Source organism: Dermochelys coriacea, chromosome 4, assembly GCF_009764565.3.
Source record: "Dermochelys coriacea isolate rDerCor1 chromosome 4, rDerCor1.pri.v4, whole genome shotgun sequence".
NCBI lineage: Eukaryota > Metazoa > Chordata > Testudines > Dermochelyidae > Dermochelys > Dermochelys coriacea.
Genome location: NC_050071.1, coordinates 93,643,904 through 93,661,143, shown reverse-complemented (window position 1 = coordinate 93,661,143; position 17,240 = coordinate 93,643,904). Strand labels below are relative to the sequence as shown.

General features: G+C 40.8%; 1 protein-coding gene across 6 annotated transcripts in view; it reads left to right on the top strand.

Annotated features, from left to right (window-relative positions):
- The window catches only part of DCUN1D4 (defective in cullin neddylation 1 domain containing 4), an 86,210-nt gene that overhangs the window by 53,053 nt on the left and 15,917 nt on the right, over positions 1–17,240 (top strand). For all 6 annotated transcript variants that reach the window (XM_038399194.2, XM_038399195.2, XM_038399198.2 and 3 more), the window contains 2 exons: positions 10,488–10,579; positions 16,098–16,168. In XM_038399194.2, coding sequence (XP_038255122.1) covers positions 10,488–10,579; positions 16,098–16,168 — 163 coding nt within the window. The remainder of the gene's footprint in view (positions 1–10,487; positions 10,580–16,097; positions 16,169–17,240) is intronic.

Sequence of the window (17,240 nt, the reverse complement as noted above, 5' to 3'; positions counted from 1 at the left end):
AAACATGGTTCTCCTACCTTACTCAGTTAGTGGTGTGCCTAGCAATCATTCTTCACCTCCTCTCTCAGAACACCGGACAGATCTGCCATCCAAATTTACAGGTTCTCCAATTCTAGGCATGGCTCCTTGATGGTTCATAGAGATGTCCTGTTCAGAAAATGTGAAAGAGGTGCTATTACATAGTAGAAAAATAACTCCTCACACATATATGCAGAAATGAAAAAGATTCCAAACTTGGTGTGATTCAAAACATGTTACCTCCACATCCTCTCCCCTCCCACTAGTACTAGACTAAATCCTGATCTAAAATAAAGTCAGAATTATCTCCAAGTTCAGTAAAGATACACTCATAGCCATAACCGCCTTTCATTATAAGATAGACTGCTATTCAATTTTCTCTCATCCTACTATCAAAAGATTCCTCAAGGGTATGGGTAACCTTTTCCCACAAATCAGACATCCTACACCTACATGGGACCTTAACCTGGTCTCAAGTTCCTCACAAAGCCTCCTTTTGAGCCCATGGCTACATGCTCACTTATGCATGTGTCTATGAAAACAGCATACCTAGTAGCCATCACCTCGGCTCGGAGAATCGGGGAAATAGGGGCTGTAATGGCACACCCACCCTTCTCAATTTTTTGTTTTTTTTAGGGATAAGGTCACACTGAGAGCACATCTCAAACTTTCTCCCGAAAGTATCCTCTGACTTCCATATAAACCAACTTACTCACCTCCCAACCTTCTTCCCAAAACTACACTGTGACAACAGAGAAGCAATATTATATATTTGATATCAGGATTGCTTTGGCATTCTATTTGGACAGAACAAAAACTTAAGAAAATCTCCTAAACTATTCCTTTTGATTGTAGAGAAGTCTAAAGGATCCTCATTCTCGAAACAAAGATGGGTATCGAACTGCATTACCTACTGCTATCGTACCTGCAATCTTCAGCCTCCATCTGAAGTTTGAACTCATACCATGAGATCTGTTTCCACTTCTGTAGCCTTCATCAAAAATGTTCCCATCACAGAAATAGGCATAGCAGCACCTTGGGCATCTGGTCATACTTTTGAGGAACATTATGCAATCACCCATGACTCAGCATCTGATGCCATATTTTGCTCCACAGTATTATCATCAGTACTAGACTTGACTCTGAAGTCCAACTCCTCCATCAGGGGTACTGCTCTAGAGTCACCTACAGTGGAGCATCCATAGGCATTAGGGATGTAAATATTGTTTTAAAAAGTATCCATTAAAACTATTAAAATTATATTGGTTAACCATTTAATTGTTAACAAGTTCACAGTCTACCCCATGTATATATTATCTTTGTCAAAGGTCTTTACTAACAACAAAAACAGACAGTCTTGTGTGTAAACCCACTTTTTCAATGTCCTGCAACTTCATTAAGTCGAAAATGCTGATACATTCCTTTCAGCTTTATAAATAGTTCATACTCACCAAAGATAAAAACAATGGGTAAATTTGCAGGAACAACTAACTGTAGCAACTTCTTACATAATGTCCTCAAATATTACTAATGCCTTTAAAAAAGTATTGGAAAAAGTCACTTTTCAGAGGCCGCTTTGTTTAACTTTTTACATAATATCCCTGAGCCGTCCGAAAACACAAAAAGTCTGATTAGGAAAAAAAAAGTTTCATAGTCTGTTCACATGAATCAAATTTAAAAAATGCTACTTTTCAACTTTATATATAAATCATGTTAATCATGTTACAGTGTGCTTCAGCCTTTTCAGTTAGTAATTATCCCTCCCCCTAAGGATTGCTGTGTTGCTAATTTCTGATTCTGGTAATTTCTTAAGTGTGAAAGATAAGTAATTTACCAATAGCTGGAATTCAGTAAACTTGCTGCTGATAAATTTCTTTGTAGATCCATTACTTTCCTGGAGACTTTAAAACAGACTTCGTAGAAGCAGTGAGAAATTGAAGGCTCATAGGTAGCAGGTTATTTATAACTGTATTTTGGATGGTTCAGATCTCTGGTTGAGGAATATGTGCCTCTAATGCTTTCACTGTTTCTAATGGTTGAAAACAGTTGCAGAAAACTTCCTATAGTGCAGTGGTCCCCAAACTATGGGGTACACCTGGGCCAACCCCTACAGTGGGGAGGGAGCACCGCCCAGCTCAGCTTTGGCTCCAGCTCTTCCCCCAGTTGCAGCTCTACTCTGCCCCCTGCTCCTCCCCCAGCCCAGCTCTGCCCTCATTCCTTCTCTGCCCCCGGCCAGCTCCACTTCTAGCCCCAGCTCATCCCCCACCCCCAGTTTCAACCCCCAGTTCTGCCTTGAGCCCAAGCTCCTCTGCTGAGGAAGCCTTGGCTGTGCAGTAATGGAGGGAGAGGTGCGGACACATTCCATTAGTGGTAAGTGGGAGCACGATGGGAAAAGTTTGGGCACCACTGCTATAGCGTGACTTTGCAGAAGCAATATTTTTGAAGCACTATAGTTAAGTAACCTTAATTTCTTCTATGTGTGTCTATGGATGGTACTGCAAGTTGTGTGCAAGTGGATATTTTTGACTAGCTGTGTCCATCAAGATTACACATGAATCCTGGGCCATCTCATACTCCCATATGAGGGCAGAAAGGGTTCCATGGCTGTAACCCTCCCTCAGTTCCTTCTTGCTGCAAGTGGCAGTGAGACGGAACCTGGCAAGTATTCATGCCACTAGTTTTTAGCTCAGGCTACATGTTTTTGAAATCTTCAGAACCATTTTTTATCTCCTGTTTGGACCTCTGTGAACTGATCACCAGTCATCTGTACAGGGCTTTTCAAATGGCTGATTCAAAACCTGCAGGTTTCAAGCCCTGTCTGTCCTGTGATGGGCAAAGCCCCATGAAAGATGGGCACAGTGTAGGTGTCTCTTGTGCCTCGGGGAAGCATTCAAAGATGAGTCTTGGAATGCTTTATTCCTCATGTGGACTTGCAAGTAATAAGATGCAAAGCTGAAACTCTTCCTTTTGGAACAATCCATGAGGGTCTCATGAGAGTCAGAGGAAACAAAGTCCAGAATCCTATTAATGGACAAACCAACATCATCTCGTGTCCCACTGAGCAGACAGGCAACACCTAAGGTTTCTGTGAAGATGGTGCTGAGGAAAGACCCAGCACCAACATTGACTCTGGCACCAGCATAAATATCGGCACCAAAGCTGGTACCAACATGTTAGGTGTCTAAGGCAAGCTCTGAAAGGGGTGGCACCGAGCACTGAGAAAGACGATCAAGAAAGAGTTCCATGTCCTCCCACAGGAAGAGACATACTGCAAAGTCTCTGGAGAAAAGTCCTCCAAGGCCCCCCCCCTCCCAGTGTTGAGGGATGCAGAGAGAGAGGAGACAGATTGTGATGCAGCATATACTACCAGCACTTTCCTGGCACCACCAGCGTCCCCTCAGTATCATTCATGAGGATGAGGGTCAGGCAGGACTATCATCAAGACAAGCCCAGCTGGGCTGCAGCTGCCAAGGAGAGACAGGACATTTTCCCAGCCTCAGGCTGGGCTGGCGGGAGCAGGCTGCATGGGGTGGTGGTGGAGGGGCTGATGGGGCAGGGGGGAAAGCAGGCTGCATGGGGGGCAGGATGCCAAGATTTCAAGCGGATTGCTGGCATTTTGGGGATGTGGCTACATGGGAGGCGGGGTGCTGGGAAAACTCCATTGTCTGATTAATGCATCAGAGCACAGTTAGTCCATGCACATCTTTCCTTTTCTTGTTGTTACTATGAGACTGGGGTGAGAACGGCGATGTATTAATTACCAACTAATTATTGATATAATTGCAAGATCTGAAATATGCCAGGAATAATATGATGGGGAAGGAATAATGTGGCTTCACCCCTGCTATTGTCCACTGTTAGAATTGTAGAGCAAACACAAAACAGTGAATTCTCTGCAGTTCCAGACCAAAATATTTTTCACCTACTATCAGCAGGGAGAGATGAAGAGCTTACTTTTGGCCATGTTGAGTTTCAGTTGACAGCTGGTGGACATCTGCCGTGAGATGTTAGAAAGACTGGGCTAAGATTTAGTTTGATTGGAGGGAGACAGATCCCCTTGGGCTTGAGTAGTCATAGTGACAGCTCCTAGCGCTCTAAAAAACCCACTTTCACGAGGGGCATAGCTACCAACGCTGGGAGCACTGTCTATACTGGCATGTTACAGCGCTGAAATTCGCAGCGCTCAGGGTGGTATTTTTTCACACTCTTGAGCAAGAAAGTTGCAGCTCTGTAAAGTGCCAGTGTAGACAAGCCCTTAGATACTGACCCTGCAAACAATTATGCATGTGGAGAGCTCCCATGCATAAGCATTCGCAGGATTGGGGCTTTAGTGAATGAATACTGGAGCAAAAACAAGTGGAAAGGCCTAGCTCATGACACTTGCATGGTTACATTTCAAACAGAGTTTACATAGGTGTTAATGACTTAAGGTAAGAAAGAAAAACATTCTTTTAACAACAATTCTTTTGGAGTGTTGTAAATATCTGAAAACTGATCTTAATGTTTTTTTAAGAATATCCTGTGTTACTAATTAATACACAGTAAATTGTTAAAACTGGAAGAACTTTACTATGGATGCTGTTTATTAGTTTGGCCTTTCAGTTAGAGTTGGATTTCAGAGGGTGATTTCCATTAAGTTTTAGAATGTGTTTGGGGAGAGGTATTGGAAACCATGAAGGCCAGATCTTTGCTATCTAGTATAGTTCTGGCTCTTCAGAGTATTCCTGTTGACTCATAGGTAGCAAGCACTAGGTGTTTTGTAGGATGAAGACCTTATTTGCAAGCTCTTTGAAGCAGGGATCTGTCTGCGAACTCTGAAGCCATGTGTTAATGTGCTCCATGGCTTCTACTCTTGAGGTTTTGGGTTGGTCTCTCTCTCTCTCTCTCTCTCTCTCTCTCTCTCTCACTCACACACACACACACACACACACACACACACACACACAAAATGTGAAACCATGAGAACTTTGCCTGTTTCTATAGGGCTCTGTTGCACTTGCACAGCGTGGGTCGTAAACACTACTTTAAAATACCCATAACCAACCACTTGATGTTTTACTTCCCTTCATAGTTTCAATGTTGTCACTTGTTTGTTTGTGATTTTGCTTGCTGTCTGTCTCTTCTATGTATGTGCAGTATTAATCAAATTAAGAGTATAAGCCTAAGTGAATGCCTTTTACTCTCCTTTCCAGTATCAGAAAATATTGTATTAATATTTGTGATGAGAGCATGACTGTTTCTAGTTGACTCATAGATTTGTTTAGCATCTTAAAGCTGAGCTATGTGTGCAGATAATATGCATGCAAGAGGGATAGTTTTGTGTACCACAAACGTCTGTAGCATGCTAGTGTTTTGGTAGATGCTTCATTTTTTGAGAGCAGCTTTCCCTGAAGATTTAATGGTCTATGGTAGGAGTAGGTTATTAAATTGGGCTCTGGTGCATATTTTTTATTATGATAATCACTCCCATAACCGCATTGGTCTTTAGGACACCATCATTGAGGAGCAATCAACCAATTGTCTCCATCCCTGATGATTGTGTGTCAGTGCTTGAGTCTCTGTGAAGTCCATTCCTGTCCCCTCTTTTATGTTAGTCAATCCATCTTTTCTTCTGTCTACCTCTTTTTCTCTTACCCTGTACTGTCTCCATATGATGAGCATATTTTTTATGCTTTTATGTAATGCCCATGACTTTGTTTTATTTATATAGCTGTTTTCAGTATGCAACATTTTGGTGTGTTTACTAGCTTGAGTTGTTAGAAAGGATGATAAAATACATGTACTCGAAGGGCAGTGTTAATTTTATTTTTATTTGATTTCATATTAAATAAACATCTTAAGCATTGCACCTTGTTAATTATCCTTTGTTTTAATATTCTTGCTTCTTCTTCCATTCCTATGAACTGTTTAAAAATATATATTATATCTGTTTTTTGTTTGTGGTGGACATCTGCACATTACCTCAATATTAGTGCTGCACATAACAAAATTCATTCCTCATGTGGATGGAAAAAATTAGCGGGAACATTGGATACCACTACCCCGTATGGGGTTTGAGTACTTCTACACTCACCGCAACCTAGGCGCTTTAGTTGTATCAGGCATACAAGAAAATTTGAGATTGAACAAAAGTACCCAGAAGGACAAAGACCCCAAATGCCTCAGCCTGTTTGGGAGGAAATTGTATTCCTTAGCTTTGCTACAAATGATGGTTGGTAATTGCCAGGCATTGCTGGCCAAATATGACTGGTTGACACTCTTCTTTGCAAAGCTGCTTCATGACAGCAGAGAATAGCTTAAGGCTATAATTAAGACATTTTAGACAGGTCTATGGCGGCCACAGTAACCATGCACAATGCATTGTGACTTCAAGTTTTGGACATCCTGAGAGCGGTGTAGGTCATGATTGAGGACTCAGAGCTGTTTAGGGAGAAGACAGTGGTATGCACATGCTGAAGGACTCCAGAGGTGCTCTAGAGTATTTACATGCTTTAGGGACTTATACCCCTTCTCTGTAATTCAGACAGTACCCATCCACAGCTACAGCCCAGACACAGTGCACACTGTCTTACCACCACTACGATGGAATATCATGACAAAAAGAGCCCAAGATACGAGATTGCCAGTGTTTCTCTTCCTCGGCAATGACACTGCATCTTTGACACATCAACAGATATGATGAGGTGGTTGAGAGCTGCAGCAGACTCAGTCCAGAGAGCACATCCTTCAGAAGCCCCTTCACTCCTTTATGCTGAGCACAAGTTTTCTTGATATCAGACAGACGGGTGTTTAGGCCTGGTCTGCACACAAAGGTTTGCCAGCATAGATGTGTTGGCTAGGAGTGTGGGGAAAAAATCACACCCTTTCTGGTATAGCTATGTCAGCTAAATCTGTGGTGTAGCTGCAACTGTGTCAACAGGAGAGTGCTTCTGTCGGTTTAGCTATTGTCATTAAGGGATGTGGTGTAGCTATGCCAGCAGAATTTCTCCTGCTGGCTTATGCAGCATCTACAGTAGGGGACTCTGCAAGCATAGCTATACTGGCCAAGGCTCTGTAGCAGTGGATCTCAACCTTATTTACCTTCATGAGTTGCGTATGCAGCTCTCCATGTGTTATGTGGGCCTCATCTACACAATATATATATTACCTGTATGGCCCTGAGGATATCACATGGACTGCAGGTGAGTGCTGATTGGGCTGCAAATGGCCCGTAGGCCGCAGATTGAAAATAACTGCTCAAAGCTCTAGGACCAAGCTGCCTTACCCAGTCTTTTACAGAGAAAAGGTGGTGATGAAGCTACATACCAGTCATCTCAAAGATGGTTTTGGAAATCTACATGAACCAATCCATCACCATACCTGTCTTCTCTCTTGGTGTTGAATGCGGCTTTGTGAAGAAGAAGCTGCATACTTTCAGTGTCTCCAGAGTCTTGCTCTATTACCTCAACAGGACTGCCTTTCTGTCCCTGCCTCCTTGTGGCCATATTTAACACCTTGAAAGGCCAGGCTATCTCTTTGCAGAGAATCTCGAAGTGGATAATACTACATCATTGACTGGTGAGTCTCTCCCTCCAAACATCAAGGCACATTCCACCAGGGCACAGGCAGCATTGTCGGCCTGCTTCAGAAATGTCCCAGTCTCTGAGATCTGCAAGGCAGCTACATGGAGTAACCTCCTGACTTTTGTAAAATGTTATGCACTTGACATGGCAGCTATGTCAGATTGCAAGTTTGGGAGAGCAATCCTTCAGTGTGTTTTATACAGTTGGAACTCCTGACTCCCACTGTCTAGGGAGGATATTGATTGCCAGTTATCTACAGTGGGATTCATATTGACACAGGCTGAAAGGTAGTGGTTGCTTACCTTACAGTAACGGTAGTTCTTTGAGATGTTGTACTCGTGGATCCCATGACCTGCCCTCCATCCCCGCTTTTCGGAGGCCTCAGCAACACAGGCTTTGAATTGCAAGGAAACTGTGGGAGCATGGTGTTCCCTCCATTCCTCCCCCCATTTTGCTCTTGTGTGGGAGCATGAGGAGGCATAGGGTGCCTGTGTTGCCCTAACGGATACTTGTAATCAAACAAAAAAAGTACTTGCACCTACAGTGGGTTACACACTACCAACATCATCTCCCAAACCCCTCACCTTCCCCCTCCCATAAAAACCCTAGTTACCCTGGTGTAACTAACTGTTCTATTTTAGCACTTGTGATGGCTTTCCTGTGTTACCAGTAATAGAAATTCATGATACTCTTGTTTTGCTGCTGAACAAATAGAGTAAAGGTAGAGACGCTTCAAATTTTTCTATATTTCTCTACTCAGAGGCCTCAGCCCTCTTCTAGAGAGTTTCTGTTTAAGAGGCAACAAAGTTAGTTGTGTCCTTGGCTGTGGGCTTTCTGCAGAAATTGCCATTATTGTATGTTTTGTTACAAGGGCAGTTCAGGAACTGAACTGAGACCACCAGCTCTGTTAGGAGTGCTAGTGATAATGTAGGATTCAGGCCTGTATATTCACATGAGATAAAATTTTGGGTCTTGTTTGCCTGTTTGATTTTTGATACACCTATATCCTTACTAATATGTGTGAACAAAGACACTGTGTGTTGCTTCTGCCTAAGCCAGGTGGGTTTGTTATTATAATGGAAACAGATAAGTACAGTTAAAGTGTTACTGGGGAGGTGGGAGTGTATTAGGTGAGCATATTCAGGAAGGCTGGCTTGCTGGCTGCTCTCTCAAGCCAAGGTCAAGCCGCCAGTTAAAAGGGGCAAGGAGGCTTGGTGGGAGGCATAAGACACACTAAGAGCCAAAGAAAAGCCTGGCTTGACCAGTGCACAACCTCACTCCATATCCTTCCCATGGGATACAAAAGAGATGGGATGAAGACCTCAGACTCATGATCCTCCAAAATGGAACATGACCATAACTTGTAAGAAGTGGGACCAGGGGCGTGCATTGCAGGTATATATGGGGCTGCTAAGGAGGAGGAGGGGGGAATAGGAAACAGGGACACAGGCAAAGGCCCTGCGGTGTCAGAGCTGGGAACAGGGACATGGGTAAACAGATTCTGCCAGTGTGTAGAGCTATGGATATGCTTGCTTGAAACTAACCCCAATAAATATCGTGTTGCTTGCACTTCAGACTTCTGGTTTTCTGCTTTCTGTCTCTGTGACAGGAACCAGAGGCTCCGTTTCCTCCGGGCCCAGGGGGTGCTCAACCCCCATCTCTGCCCCAGGTCCTGCCTCTACCTGCCTCCTTTCCCCCAAGCCTCCACCCACATCTTCCTGCTTTTGCTCTGCCCCAGGCCCCATTCCATCCCTTCTCCCAACTCCCAACCCCATCTCTTCCTGCCCAGTTCCCCCTCGCCCCTGAGCGTGCCCCATCACTGCTCCTCCCCCCGCTTCCTCCCAGAGCCTCCCGCATGCCCCACTAATTGCAGGAGGCGGTAAGCGTTGGGAGGGAGGGGGAGAAGTTGATCTGTGGGGGCTGCCGGCAGGCAGAGCTGGCTGCCAGTGGGTTCTAAAGCACCCACTAATTTTTTTCGGTAGGTGCTCCAGCCCTGGAGCTCCCACAGAGTCGGTGCCTGTGGGTGTGAAGGGAAAGTCCTCTAACAAACTCTTGTAGCATTTGGTCACCCTGCAGGTTTTTTTGGTGATCACTATCAGCCTGAGCTGGATTTTAAACCAATGATCTGTAGATGAAGGTGTGAAGAACTCATTTCAGTTCCTTGAGCCATCTAGTCAATTTTGCTGAAAAAGTTCCAAACTTTGAAAGAGCTAGCTTTATTTATACATTCAATATTTCTAATATTTAGTTTTATGGTACTTATTCTGTTAAGCTGTTGTGTAAATAAGTGGATATATGAGGGCAAGATGTTGAGTAAAATGCTAAAGATTAAGTAGGGCTTCTGATTTTAGATTTTAACTGGTAAACACCAATAAAACACCCCGATGCTGGAAAAGAAAAGAAAACAAACTGGTGTTTATGCAGTAAACCTGGAAATGGTTACTTGTATCTAAGGGCTTGTCTACATGGATCAGTAAGGCACACTGTAGGCTTGTGATTTCTAAAGCGCACTCATATGTTGCGCATTAACTGTCTGTGTAGCCCCTGTTGATGTGCATTAAAACTTCCCTAATGTGCTGGTTGAAACAGTATTATGTTAGTGTGCTAAATAACATTACAGGGAGATTACTCATGACAGTATATATACTATTATAATGAGTAATGTGTATAATATACATTACTCATTGCAGTATATATAAATTTTTGGACAGCTACATAAAGCTCAAAAATCTTCAAAAAATAGACTCCCCCAAATGAAATTAATAAACCCTGAAAAACAGAAGCGCTAAGATTATACTATTCATATTAGGAAAATGATATTACCATTTGTATTGGCTAACTGTATCTTGACTACAAAGCTGTTTTTTAAAATGTAAATTATTTATTAATTATGTTCTCCATTTTTAGCATGTATAGAAAATATGATTCAACTAGAATAAAGACAGAGGAAGAAGTCTTTTCAAGTAAAAGATGCTTAGAATGGTTCTATGAGTATGCAGGTAAGCTGATATGTACCAATGCCTAATCCTGACAACTGTCTAAATTTGTATTGAAATTTAAAGACATTATTAAATGAGATTTTTCCTAGAAAATTCAATCTGAATACAGAGATTTCTTGGTAAAGCAAAGAGTTTAAAAAAGAATCCTTGAATAAAAAAACTCCTGTTCATAGACAGATACCAAAGAACTCAAGATGTGCCAGTGTCTGAAAGAATAATTAACACACTGAAGACAATATTTTCCCCAAAGAAGAAACATTTCAAATGCAGATAATGTATCACTGTTTTGGTTTTAAGTTGCACAGAATTAAAAATAAATTAGTAACTGTACATTAAACAAAATCAAGCTTTAATTGTGGTTTATTGCTAAATTCTATACCAGAATTTATTGCTAATATCTGTACATTAAATTATTTTTCCAACTGAGGTTTGTTTAACTCATTGATTTAGAGTTCTGGCTCCTTACAATTGAGAAGTGTAGACATCTGGTGACATGGGCCCCATTTTAAAAGGGTTAGGAGGTTAGCCATATTTAGTTTGTCACTTCTAAATCTGGTTCCAGTTCTAAGCAGAAAATGGAACTGATTCCTGAGATCACATTTCCCCAAGGAGTCTTTCCTTAGAATTATTTTTCATCTTTAAGCATGAGGGTATATTTTTGTCTCGTTCTCATTATTGTATATTGAACAGGACTTGACTTGGCAATTTCTTCTAGGACCACCTATTATGATATACTTCATTTTCTGACAACATACAGGCAGTGACCTGCTATTTTTGCAGAATAGTACACAAAACTCTCCTAAAGGAAGCTATTTGCAATGGGAGAAAATAATTCTGTAGTACAGTATTGTAAAGAACTGAAGGGGAAACTGAATAGCTAGAAATATAGATAGAGAAATGGGGACCTTGGGCAGTTTCTCTGAAAGCATACCTAGAAGTTTAGGTAGTAAACGACGCTTTTTGCAGCTGCTGGTTTGGATGCATATTAAATGCTCTCATCTCCATTCCTTTTTGGCATCTGTACAGCTAATAAATTACCACTTAATTTTTGGTGGTGATGCTATTAAAGCAAAACATGATTTATATGAACCAAACTAGTCAGAGGTCTTTGTGTCTGGCAGGTTCAGAGAAGAGAGACAGACAAGGGTTCAGAGAGAAAAAAAGGCAGGCACCCTATTGCCTTTCTTAATGGCTGTGTGGATTTTCTGTTCTTGTTCTGACAACTGGAATAACTCATTCTTGGCAAGAGTTCAGTAGAAAGAAGGATGAGGGAATAGCAGTGTGTGAAAACTGGTTTTCCACTTGCTGCATCTGCAAAGAGCTAAGAAGAAGGCAGAGAGGAGTGGGTAGTTTTGTTCATAATGGTGTTATAACACTTCTAGATAACACATTTTCAAATGAGGATCTTGTATGTTTACGTCATAGGTTTTTCTCTTTTACACAAACCCACTGTTGATACTGCCCTTTTCCTAATGTGACTTTCCCTTACAAAATAGCAGAAATCTTTTTTAACCGTTGTATGTTTTGAGGCGGCTGAATCGGGATGGGGGTGGGGGGATAATGGGAAGATAGGAAAATAAAGATGGGAAATGTGTATTATTAAATAAATTTAATTATACTCAATGCTGAATATTTAAGACTGATATAAGATTGACTGTAACACAATAGTGAAGGGTCAACTGCTGTTCTCATTATAAAACCTTTTTTTTTCAAGGTTTGACTATTATTTGTATACGCCTCTAGCAGTTTTCATACAGTGTATTGCAGAGATTGTGAAGTAGAGTCTTGATTTGATTTCTGCTCTTCTTGCTGTTATATTTTCTGAAGCCTTTTTACATAGCAATTACTTTGCAGAGTTTTGCAGGGGGGTTTGTGTATGTGAAGTCTCCATAATGTGGTGTGGTATGGTGTTGTTGCATTGTGAATAAAAATGGTCATGATAATCTTATTTTAGATTTTTTTTTAATGACTCAAAGAAAATAGTTACAGTTAATATAAACAGGTAAATTGTGCATTTGGTTCTGGGGGTGTCAATCCCATACTAGTATAATATATATTTGTTAGCTATATTCTCTCCCTTTTAAAAAAAAATCATGTATTCTAATACAACTAAAGATTTCTTGTCTGTTTACTATTAAGATAACTTTAAAACAAATTTGTTTCCTGGCTTGAGCCTTTAATAAGTTCTAATAACCACTGTGTTCCGTTCACACAGTATAGCAGCACTTTGGTACTGAGCCAGTTTCAGAAGTCTTTGTCCTGCAGTACCTTCCTTATTAATGGAATGGATAAGAGAGAGTCGGTCTGGTCAAAAATCATATTGGGGAAGAAAACTACTAGAGCCTCCCCTGTGATAATGCTTGGGGTGTGCTATAGACGGCCGCAATCTAATTTGGATATGGATAGAGCCCTCTTTAATGTTTTTAATGAAGTAAATACTAATGGGAATTGTGTGATCACAGGAGACTTTAACTTCCAAGATATAGACTGGAGGACAAGTACTAGTAATAATAATAGGGCTCAGATTTTCCTGGATGCGATAGCTGATGGATTCCTTCACCAACTAGTTGCTGAACCAACAAGAGGGGATGCCATTTTAGATTTAGTTTTGGTGAGTAGTGAGACCCTCATAGAAGAAATGGTTGTAGGGGATAATCTTGGTTCAATTGATCATGAGCTAATTCAGTTCAAACTGAATGGAAGGATAAACAAAAATATATCTGTGACTAGGGATTTTGATTTCAAAAGGGGTGACTTTCAAAAATTAAGGAAATTAGTTAGGGAAGTGGATTGGACTGAAGAACTTGTGGATCTAAAGGCAGAGGAGGCCTGGGATTACTTCAAGTCAAAGCTTCAGAAGCTATCGGAAGCCTGCATCCCAAGAAAGGGGAAAAAATTCAAAGGCAGGAGTTGTAGACCAACCTGGATGAGCAAGCATCTGAGAGGTGATTAAGAAATAACAGAAAGAATACAGGAAGTGGAAGATGGGAGGGATCAGCAAGGAAAGCTACCTTACTGAAGTCAGAACATGTAGGGATAAAGTGAGAAAGGCTGAAAGTCAAGTAGAGTTGGACCTTGCAAAGGGAATTAAAACCAATAGTAAAAGGTTCTCTAGCCATATAAATAAGAAGAAAACAAAGAAAGAAGTGGGACCGCTAAACACTGAGGATGGAGTGGAGGTTAAGGTTAATCTAGGCATGGCCCAATATCTAAACAAATACTTTGCCTCAGTCTTTAATGAGGCTAATGAGGATCTTAGGGATAATGGTAGGATATGGAGGTAGATATTACCATATCTGAGGTAGAAGTGAAACTCAAACAGTTTAATGGGACTAAATCGGGGGGCCCAGATAATCTTCATCCAAGAATATTAAAGGAATTGGCACATGAAATTGCAAGCCCATTAGCAAGAATTTTTAATGAACCTGTAAACTCAGGGGTTGTACCATATGACTGGAGAATTGCTAACATAGTTCCTATTTTTAAGAAAGGGAAAGAAAAGTGATCCGGGTAACTACAGGCCAGTTAGTTTGACATCTGTAGTATGCAAGGTCTTGGAAAAAATTTTGAAGGAGAAAGTAGTTAAGGACATTGAGGTCAATGGTAAATGGGACAAAATACAACATCGTTTTACAAAAGGTAGACCGTGTCAAACCAACCTGATCTCCTTCTTTGAGGAAGTAACAGATTTTTTAGACAAAGGAAATGCAATGGATCTAATTTACCTAGATTTCAGTAAGGTGTTTGATACCGTGCCACAGGGGAATTATTAGCTAAATTGGAAAAGATGGGGATCAATATGAAAATTGAAAAGTGGATAAGAAATTGGTTAAAGGGGAGACTACAGCAGGTCATATTGAAAGGTGACCTGTCAGGCTGGAGGGAAGTTACCAGTGGAGTTCCTCAGGGATCGGTTTTGGGACCAATCTTATTTAATCTTTTTATTACTGACCTTGGCACAAAAAGTGGGAGTGTGCTAATAAAGTTTGCGGATGATACAAAGCTGGGAGGTATTGCCAATTTAGAGAAGGACCGGGATATCATACAGGAGGATCTGGATGACCTTGTAAACTGGAGTAATAGTAGTAGGATGAAATTTAATAGTGAGAAGTGTAAGGTCATGCATTTAGGGATTAATAACAAGAATTTTAGTTATAAGCTGGGGACGCCTCAGTTAGAAGTAACGGAGGAGGAAAAGGAACTTGGAGTATGGGTTGACCACAGGATGACAACGAGCCGCCAATGTGATATGGCCATGAAAAAAACTAATGTGGTCTTGGGATGCATCAGGTGAGGTATTTCCAGTAGGGATAAGGAGGTGTTAGTACTGTTATACAAGGCACTGGTGAGACCTCATCTGGAATACAGTGTGCAGTTCTGGTCTCCCACGTTTAAGAAGGATGAATTCAAACTTGAACAGGTACAGAGAAGGGCTACTAGGATGATTGGAGGAATAGAAAACCTGTCTTATGAAAGGAGACTCAAGGAGCTTGGCTTGTCTAACCTAGCCAAAAGAAGGCTGAAGGGAGATATGCTCGCTCTCTATAAATATATCAGAGGGATAAATACCAGAGTGGGAGAAGAATTATTTAAGCTCAGTACCAATGTGGACACAAGAACAAATGGATATAAACTGGGCATCAGGAAGTTTAGACTTGAAATTAGACGAAGGTTTCTAATGATGGTTTCTAACCATCAGAGGAGTGAAGTTCTGGAACAGCCTTCCCAGGGAAGCAGTGAGGGCAAAAGACCTATCTGGCTTCAAGATTAAACTCGATAAGTTTATGGAGGAGATGGTATGATGGGATAACATGATTTTGGCAATTAATTGATCTTTAAATATTCATGGTAAATAGGCCCAATGGCCTGTGATGGGATGTTAGATGGGGTGAGATCTGAGTTACGACAGAGAATTCTTTCCTGGGTATCTGGCTGGTGAATCTTGCCCACGTGCTCAGGGTTCAGCTGATCGCCATAATTGGGGTCAGGAAGGAATTTTTCTCCAGGACAGATTGGCAGAGGCCCTGGGGTTTTTTTCCTTCCTCTGTAGCAGGGGGCATGGGTCACTTGCTGGAGGATTCTTTAAACCATGATTTGAGGACTTCAGTAGCTCAGATGTAGGTGAGAGGTTTATTGCAGGAGTGGGTGGGTGAGATTCTGTGGCCTGCATTGTGCAGGAGGTCAGACTAGATGATCATAATGGTTCCTTCTGACTTTAATATCTATGAATCTATTCAGTTTTCACAATTGCTGCAATTACTGGGTACTGTGGTACAAGTTAAATAAAGGATAGTGCTGATATTTTCTTTCTTTCTTCTTATGCGTTACCAGAGGTGTAAACGTTTATCATAGTTTAATATCTTCTTATAAAGGGTAAATATTTGTATATATCAAAAAGAAAACTGAATCCTACAGAAATTCAGTTTATGTTGAATGAATACTTCTCTTTTACAGCAGTGATGTGCTTGCAGTGAATTTTAATTTAAACAACAATATTTGAAATGTCATTTGATTGCAGGAACTGATGACGTTGTAGGTCCTGAAGGCATGGAGAAATTTTGTGAAGATATCGGAGTTGAACCAGAAAATGTAAGTTTATGATTTTCCCAAAATATGCTTAAGCCACCAAAGTGAACACGAACCTGGTTTGTATCTCTTAGTCTTTTATCATCCAAGTTTGAAAAATTTTGAAATGGAAAAGTGAAGAAACCGTTGTTAAATGGAGAAACAAAAACCAGCCAGGTTTATTTTGTTACTTTGGCACACCTTAAAATCACTTGCCTTCACTGAAAACAGGTAAATTAAACTCTGAAAGCCCAAACCTTCCAAAAAGTTAGTGTTTATTTTAATTGAAACAATCCTAGAGTTTTAATTTAGAAATGAAGTGGGTATGCACATTATTGGGCTCATATGTTTGTTTCATATTTCTGAGGGGGGAAATATTGTCCTGTTTGAAAATTTGCTAATCTCATCCACCTGATTTTGAAACACAAGTGATACAGAAAACATGTGTCTCTTACAGTCAGGAATATCTTGTGAATTAGAAAAGACCTTTTAAAATTCATACATAATACACCTTTCATGTACAGGAAAACAGAAAAGGCTGGCTTCTTGACTTGTCTTTTGTGGGATTTTTAAAGTATTAAAACTGGCTAGATAAAATTATAATTTTGTACTAAGAGATTTGTGTGAAATACAAGACACAACTCAATTTTGTAGTGTAGTGTTAGACTGCCAAATTAAGTGTAAAAATGTAATAAGAAAAGCCAAAAAGGAGTTTGAAGAACAGCTCGCCAAAAACTCAAAAGGTAATAACAAAACGTTTTCTAAGTACATCAGAAGCAGGAAGCCTGCTAAACAACCAGTGGGGCCCCGGGACGATCGAGATACAAAAGGAGCACTTAAAGATGATAAAGTAATTGTGGAGAAACTAAATGAATTCTTTGCTTCAATCTTCACGGCTGAGGATGCTAGGGAGATTCTCAAACCTGAGCCGTCTTTTGTAGGTGACAAATCTGAGGAATTGTCACAGATTGAAGTGTCACTAGAGGAGGTTTTGGAATTAATTGAGAAACTTAACAGTATCAAGTCACCGGGACCAGATGGCATTCACCCAAGAGTTCTGAAAGAACTCAAATGTGAAATTGTGGAACGGTTAACT